This window comes from Manacus candei, unplaced genomic scaffold (assembly GCF_025592945.1).
Source record: "Manacus candei isolate 608988 ecotype Guabito, Panama unplaced genomic scaffold, ASM2559294v1 h1tg000034l, whole genome shotgun sequence".
Lineage (NCBI taxonomy): Eukaryota > Metazoa > Chordata > Aves > Passeriformes > Pipridae > Manacus > Manacus candei.
This window is the reverse complement of record NW_026138082.1, coordinates 7,036,069-7,043,559: the sequence shown is the minus strand read 5'-3', so window position 1 is coordinate 7,043,559 and position 7,491 is coordinate 7,036,069. Positions and strand designations below refer to the sequence as shown.

At 49.7% G+C, this 7,491-nt stretch overlaps 1 protein-coding gene across 1 annotated transcript in view; it reads left to right on the top strand.

Moving 5' to 3' along the window:
* Window positions 1-2,412: 2,412 nt before the first annotated feature.
* RNF217 (ring finger protein 217) overlaps window positions 2,413-7,491 on the top strand; it is a 56,721-nt gene continuing 51,642 nt past the window's right edge. Inside the window, exon 1 of the mRNA XM_051792234.1 lies at window positions 2,413-3,091. Within this exon, the coding sequence (XP_051648194.1) occupies window positions 2,450-3,091 (642 nt within the window). The 5' untranslated portion in view covers window positions 2,413-2,449. The remainder of the gene's footprint in view (window positions 3,092-7,491) is intronic.

Genomic DNA, 7,491 nt, shown 5'->3' with positions numbered 1-7,491 from the left:
CACCCAGGCACCTACCAGCAGTGCACTGAGCAACAGAACCAGCATCCCTCACTTACCGCTCTCTCGGGGAATAAGCAAGTGCCATGCAACACAGAATCCTATTTTCTCTGATTGTTGGGGGCTTCTGGGGGGCTAGGGTAGTCTTTCTGAGAAAATTCTCCCTTAAGGTCATTCAAATATGAATCTGTGTAAAGGCACAGTGGGAAAGGCCATCAGTACATACTAGTGGGTTGACCTCAGCCCTATATTTTTTTCTGTCTACTGCTACATAATTTCATACTTTTTCAATATGCCTGAGAGAATTTATATAGCATATGGCAAAGACTTGTTGCAGAGCATACATTTGTCAAAAAGTGGCAGGGTCCCCTTGGGGGCGTCAAGACCTCACCAGCCAGGGCTGGTCCCACCATCCCAACCAGAAGCAAGGCAGAATGGGGGGCACTGGGGGCACTGGGCTGGCATGTCTGCTCACTCTTCACAGCTGGGACCAGCAGGACACAAGACTGGGCATAGGCCCCTGAACTATCTGTCCTTAGTCCATAGGCTGGTAGGGCACAGGCAATTCTATAACTCCTGTTAGCTTAATGCTTCCCCTCAGTCAAGTACAATTACCATTGCCTTCATGAATTCCCCAGGACCATTTCTCCTCTGCTGTGCTTTAGCAACATTCTTGCTTTTGCAAAGATGCTGTTTTTCTAGTTTTTTCTTGAAGCTCCACATTCTTGAGTGGTAGGGTTGTAGGAAATTCTGATGTTTATTCATTCATCAGAAGTTTTACACTTCATATTTTCAAAGTAAACTTTGGGATTATAAACTCTAGAGGCTCATATAAGAAAAGTTAAACATATTGTTTAAAATAAATAATTCCTCTATGTTATTTTTCTGGAGGGTAACTACAGCCTGGCATTGCACAAATTCATTTCCACTGACTTTCAGGTCTGATTGGGTCTGGAAGAAATACAGCATTTTCAAGACGAATTGCTCCCAAGCCAGCAGATGTTGGCAGTTGCCACACAGAGTCTGGGATGCCTCCATTGACAACCTTCAGCAAGACAGGTCAGGTTCTCTCTGTGGCTTTCCGGGAGGCTCAGCTCCTTCCCAGACTGCACACACACTTCAGTGCCACACAGGGCCACCAAAGCTGGGCTGGCTCCATACAGTGTCTTCAACACCCCACATTCTGAGTCACTGCAGCTGAGAAGCTGGTCTGCTGAGCTCAAACATGGAGCCAGGAAAATGCATGGAGCTGCTCCCTGAATGAGTCTGAGCTCATGGGCTCACTGGGGTTGAGGGAACGACACGCAGACAGCCCTGATGTCCCCTGCTGTCATCTCCCCACTCGCAGACCTCCTCGTCCTCCTCTCACCCTGGTTAGCCCAACCCAAGCAGAGCAACTGATTAACTTCTGATTAACACTCTAGACAAAGTTCGGGATGGAAACTGCACAATCCCTGTTAAGTTACTCAGTTGCTGCAGGGACAGTTCCATGACATCTGCTCTACAGGATAATGTAACTGATGATGTCAAGGCCTGTAATATACTATCATCAAGTAGAGGCATTGACATACTGGCCAACACTCAGACCAATACATGCATACGTTCCTCTAATGTCCTTAATTGTGAGTACCTGAACAACCAGATACCAGTCGGGACCTCTGTGGATACACAGTTTTAATTATTTTTGTGAATGTCACCTTGGTTTTAGTGAGTACCCCTGATGGTTACTACGATTTTTCTTCGGGGATGATTTTTAATCGGACCCTCACAATTTGCTCTGAGGACACTACCCTAAGAGCATAAAGGCGTTTTGAAATTCCTCCCCCCTCGTGCCTTCGAGCAGAGGACGATTTCGGGGGAGCGATGGCAAATGCTGCTCCTGCAAAAGGAAAGGGGGTGTGGCCCGGCCCCAGGTACCGGCACACGGCGGAGAGAACGGCGTGGGGCGCGGGTCAGCACCTCGCGGTGCCGGTGCCGGTGCCGGTGCGGGTGCCGGGCGGTGCCGTGCACGCACACACGCGCTGCCCGCGGCTCCATGAGGGGCGCAGCCGAGCGGCTGCGTCAGAGCGGGCGGGACCGGGCCGGGGCGGAGCGGGGCGGGCGCGCCCGGCGGGGCGGCCGCCGCGGGCAGGGGGCGGTGACGCGCGGGGCGGGGCGGGGCGGCTGCGGGGCGCGGCTGGGCGCGCTGCCCCGCGGCACCAGGGGCGGCTGCCCGCGTCCTCCCCGGCATGGGGGTCGGGCTCCGGCTGGGACCCCGCGGGCGGCGCTGACCGGAGCTGCACCCGCCGCTGCCGCCGCTCCCTCCCCCGCAGCCCCTCCAGGGGGAGGCCGGGCGGCGGCGGCCGGCGCCCGCGGGCGGGCGGCGCGGGGCTCGGCGCGGCGGGGCTCGGGACCCGGAAGCAGAAGCGGGGCCAGGAGGTGGCTGGATGGGAAGGAGCGGCGGCGGGCGGCGATGGGGGAGCAGCAGAGCTCGCTGAACGCGCCGCGGGCGGCCGCTGCCGCCGCGCCGCCGAGCCCGGCCGGGGGCCCGCGGGAGCCCGGCCCGGACGAGCCGCCTTCGCTGCGAGAGACGGTCCCGGGCGGCGGAGTAGCCGGGCTGGGGCGAGGCGGGGAGCTGGGGCCGCCCGCCACCGACCCCGAGCGGCGAGGGGCTGAAGAGGAGGCGGAGGCAGCGGCCGGGCCGGAGCAGCCGCCGGGCGCGGGGGAGCCGGCGGCCCCGGCGGAGGAGGGGCCGGAGGGAGGCAGCGGCCGCCGCCGCCCCCCCCGGCGGCACGTGTACTGCACCGTCTACTGCGTGGAGAACGACCGGCCGGCGGCCGCCACCGGCTCCCCCCGCGGCGGCCCGGGCACGGGGCAGCCCCCGGTCCGGCGCGGGGTGGTGCCGGGCGACGACCCGCTGTCGTCGGGCGGCAGCATCGAGGTGGTGGACTTGTACCTGCTGCCCGAGCCCTTCTCCGGGCTGATCGCCGGCGAGTTCGGGCCACTGCTGGTGCTGAGCTGCCGCGTGTGCCTAGAGGAGAAGCCCATCAAGCCCCTGTCCTGCTGCAAGAAGGCGGTGTGCGAGGAGTGCCTGCGGCGGTACCTCAGCTCCCAGGTACGGGCGCTGCCAGGGTGTGCTGGGGGGGCTCTGTGCGGCCGCAGCTGTCCCGGGGCGCGGGCTGAGCGCTGCTCTGGGCCCGGTTCCGCGCCCGCCGAGCTGCAGAGCTGGGGCGAGGTGGTGCGGGGAGGTGCGGGCAGGAGCTTTTCCCGTCCCGCACGGAGAGTGTTGGGCAGCGACCTGCGTGCGAGCTGTTGATTCAATGACCGCTCGTTCCCGGAGCGCTTGTCTGCGCGTTGTTCCGCAGCTGTCGGGCTGGTCACGGCTGTCTTCAGGCTCTTTCTATTTTTACAAGGATTTTCTTTTTGAATTCTGAAACTTTTGCTGTTACCTGGCTGGCACCAGTTTCCTTTAAAGAGAGGTCAGGGAGTGATACAGAGCGAAGTTTGTAAGCTCTGAGGCAGCTCCTGGAGGGCTCCTGGGGTTTTTTCCCGCATCCCCGGTGCTGCCGCTCGGACGTGTGGGTGTTCGGGCCCTTGGTGCAGTCGCTCGCCCTGGTCTTCTCAGAATGCATCGCGTTTGGTCTTATACCATATATGAAAGATTACAATATTGCGTGCGTCTGGGGTGTGTGTGTGACTCTTTGTGAAGAATCGTATTTACAACAGTAAACAAGAACTTATTTGGAGGAAAAAAATCGAAAACACAACTTTTCCACCTTGGGTAGATGGGCTCACACATAGGCTGTTTACATCTTCATCACTGTTTTGTCAGTCAGAACTGCTGTTTCAAACCGAAATCAGCAACTTGAAAGCAAATCTATGTCTTCAGTAATGTTTTCAGTAGCTAGTTTAGCATCACAGAACACTTGAGTGCTGTCATACCCTAAAGCCGAAGAGCAGTGGGGGAAGTTATGTGTATGGGAAGTTGTGGGAGAAACAAAACCAACTAAACCCTTTGCTTAGCATCTCTATGCTTTTATTCAGCAGAAACTTTTGGGACGTGCCCGGTGGAGACATGCTAGTGTGGTGGTAGAATGAGTTTTTACACTGTTGGGGTGTAGAGGTGTGGTGGGGCAGTCTGTACTCCTACTGGACTCTTTGTGTAGGGATGGGATGGATGGATACAGCTACTTCTGCACTCTGTAAATAGTTGACAGGCCTGTTCTGACCAGAGTGCATTTCACTGCTTGGAAATTGCACATGCTAGTCGAAGTCAAGTACATGCTCTGCTCTGGAGTTACAAATGCCTGTGTAGCATTTGCTAGTGCTGGTAGCATTTGTTCAGGCTAACAGTAAACCCACTAGCGTTTTTATGAACCACTTTTGATATGTTTATTAAACAGGGAAGAGCTTAACATGGGAACTGATGGATGGGAGATGCAGAATTATGTTTTGTATGTCTCCTGTAACATTGAAACTCAGGAGCACTTAATAAGCCTTCTTGAGACTTTGTGCACAGAGCCCAGAACTATTTGATTTGTAATTGGTGGACTGGAAACTCTCAATAAGTTTTTGGAGTTTATTGTCAGTGTATGTTTGTGCCACTTTCGTATCTGCTGCTGAGGTGTGGGTCAGAATATTGACTTGCATTGAAGCTGGAAATTGCCAAGTGGTGTGATGTTAGGATGGTCTTCTATAACTTCTGCAGGTGCCTGCAGCTTACAGTGATCTAATGAGTTATGTGATCTATCATATCTATCTATATCTTAAGCCATACTGAAAAAAAAGTCTTCTGCCTGGTTTCGGCTGGACTCTTGGAGGATGATCTAGCAGCTTGGTAGCTGAAAGAGCTGGCTGGCCTGGGAAGCAGATTTATGCCCTAAGAATTTGGTTTAGTGTTGGCCAGCTGTTGGATACAGATATAGGCATTGCCTCTTCAAGGAAGCACTACTATTGCTGAGCGCTCATGAAGCTTATCTCAGCAGCTATTGAAAGATAGCCATATGGGTACTTACTCCTGTAGGTAAAAGATGGGGCAGGGATACAGAAGCAGAGGAGAGGATACTGATGTTGAGGAGTGAGATTCAAAGAGCATTTCTGTGGGCATGTTCTTACAGATGCTGTTATGACCAGGCAGAATTTTAGTTGCTTGATAAATTTGTTCAAGGAAAAAGGAAACGAAATATAACAAATAACACTCCAATATTTTCTTGCCCTACCTTGTTTCAAAAGAATAAGAAAGTGATGTTTCTTAAGAACAAGAAGTGATGTATCTTTCCTTTGTGCTATGGAAGGACTCTGTGAGTCATCCTGAGGAGAGAGAAAGGCTTTGCCATTTCAGTTACATTAGAGGAATTTCTGGGAAGGATGAGTGAAAAGCCAGTATAGGTTAGAAATCAAGTCACCTTTCATCTTTGAGACTTTACACTTTGTATAGCAAATTAAAAAGAAAATTTACCAGAAGTTCAAAATTAATAAGTGTTGAAAAGCTGTTTTTGTTTGAAAATTTTAGCATATTTTCATTTTGGATCCAATCAACTTGATATAACAATGTACCTGAAATTGAAAGCAAACAAAAACCAACTGAAAAACAAAACCTCAAGCAGCAATATACACTGTTTAGGTCTGGTTTCCTTGTCAGAGAAATAACAATCTGTGCCCTTTGTATGAGAAGACACTGGCTGACTACCACTCTGTGGGAGTGGTGTCTTATGATGAAAATGTGGAGTATGTTGGCAGAAGTATAGCACTTAAAATAATTCATGTTGCCTTTAACGTCTGTGTGTGTTCTCTCTCTGAAGAAAGCTGTATTCTTCACGATGGTTTCATTATGTTTTCTGAAATGATACTTAATGGAGTAGCAAGGTAAAAACTCTGTTATGCACTCTGTTTTCTTCTATGCAAACATATAAGAGCATCAAAATTTCTGCCTGGGGGGCCCTTTATAGATCAGAAAATCAACTGAAGTTTTAAGCATTCTTTTTAAGAATGCCAGATGAAAGTACTTCAACTGCAGAGTTTGCTCATAGTGTTACCAGCATGCTGGAAAATGAGGGTAATTGTTTTTAGGAATGTCCACATCTGAAGGTCCTTAGAGGTCAAATCCAGTCCTTATCACTGGCACCTTGCTGCATAATCCCTTTCAAAGATTTAATGGCTGAAGCAGAAGCTTACCCTGCAAGCCTGGAGAGCCCAGGCTGATCTGGAGCCTGACTTGGGGAAATTGCATAACTTTACCTCTGCCTCAGTTTACCTATTCTCTCTCTGCATCCTGATAATCACAGACCCCTGAGGGTTCATCTGACATTCACAAAAAAATTCTATGGTTTTATTCACTTGGACTCAGAAACCGATGATATGGTAACTGGTAAGTGATTGATGGTGATGGATTATCACAGAAGAGGTGATCTGATCACAGCTCAGGATTAGTGGGGGTCCCACAAAGCCTGAGTCAGGTCCCAGCAAGCCCTGTCTCTAGGAATGGATGCAGCCCAGAGCTGTTCTTTGTTATGCTTAATCATGAACATAAAGTGGATGAGGCTGAAGAGTGTGCTTGTTTGAAAGGCCAGTGTTGTTTCAGGATGGGGCGGTCTCCATGGGCTCTTAGGTATGTTGAGTGAGTTTAGGGTCAGAAGTGTGGAAGAACTGTTTCCTGTTCAGCTGTGGGTTTCTGCACTTTTAGATCCAGCATACAAACTGGGGACAGGGTAGAAAAGAACCAGGACACCTAATCTCACCGGTGTAATATTACATTCACATCTCCTTCACATCCCATCTTTCTCTCCATTTAACGTGGCACCAAACCCAGGTTATTTCAGAAACTGTGCATTTATAGGTTTACTAAATGAGTGATTGACTTCCTAACCTTTCTGAGCTGCTCGTACATCTAAGTCAGAGGGCGAATTTGCTCCTGGTTTTGCTTTTTAGCTGTTTGTGTGTCTGGGGTGGGGTTGGGATTTGTTTGGAAATTTCCTTTGAAAATTAACAAATAGGTAAGGAAAGACTTTTGACTTAAGAACAGGAGAAGACCTAAAGAAGTAGGCTTTTCTATTTAACTTATTGCAGACTGGTAAAAAACATAAGATTTATATGTGTTTTCTTATCTCCCTGATCTGTAAACCTGACAAATGCTATTCAGAACAACAATCTCACTCCTCACTTTTTAGCAAGTATTGACTAGACCAAACTAACATTTGCTGTTTCCTAACATCTATAAAGAACAGTTTGTTCTTCAATAAATATTTGAAGATATATATAATTGTTTCATTTCTCCTATAAAACAGCTGTAAAAGTTTTATAGAAACCTTGCTACCTGCTTTTTCTACATGTAAATCAGGAAACTTGATAATCCAGTTTTGATCCTGTACTCATTAGTGATGCTTTATTTTGTAAATCTTGTAATTCTCTTGGAGCAGTCATTCTTGTATTAAAAAACTTCGTGTGAGTTAATTTAAACAGCATACTATATTCTTGATCAGGTATTATGGTGCTTTAATTATAGGAACTATAATGAGA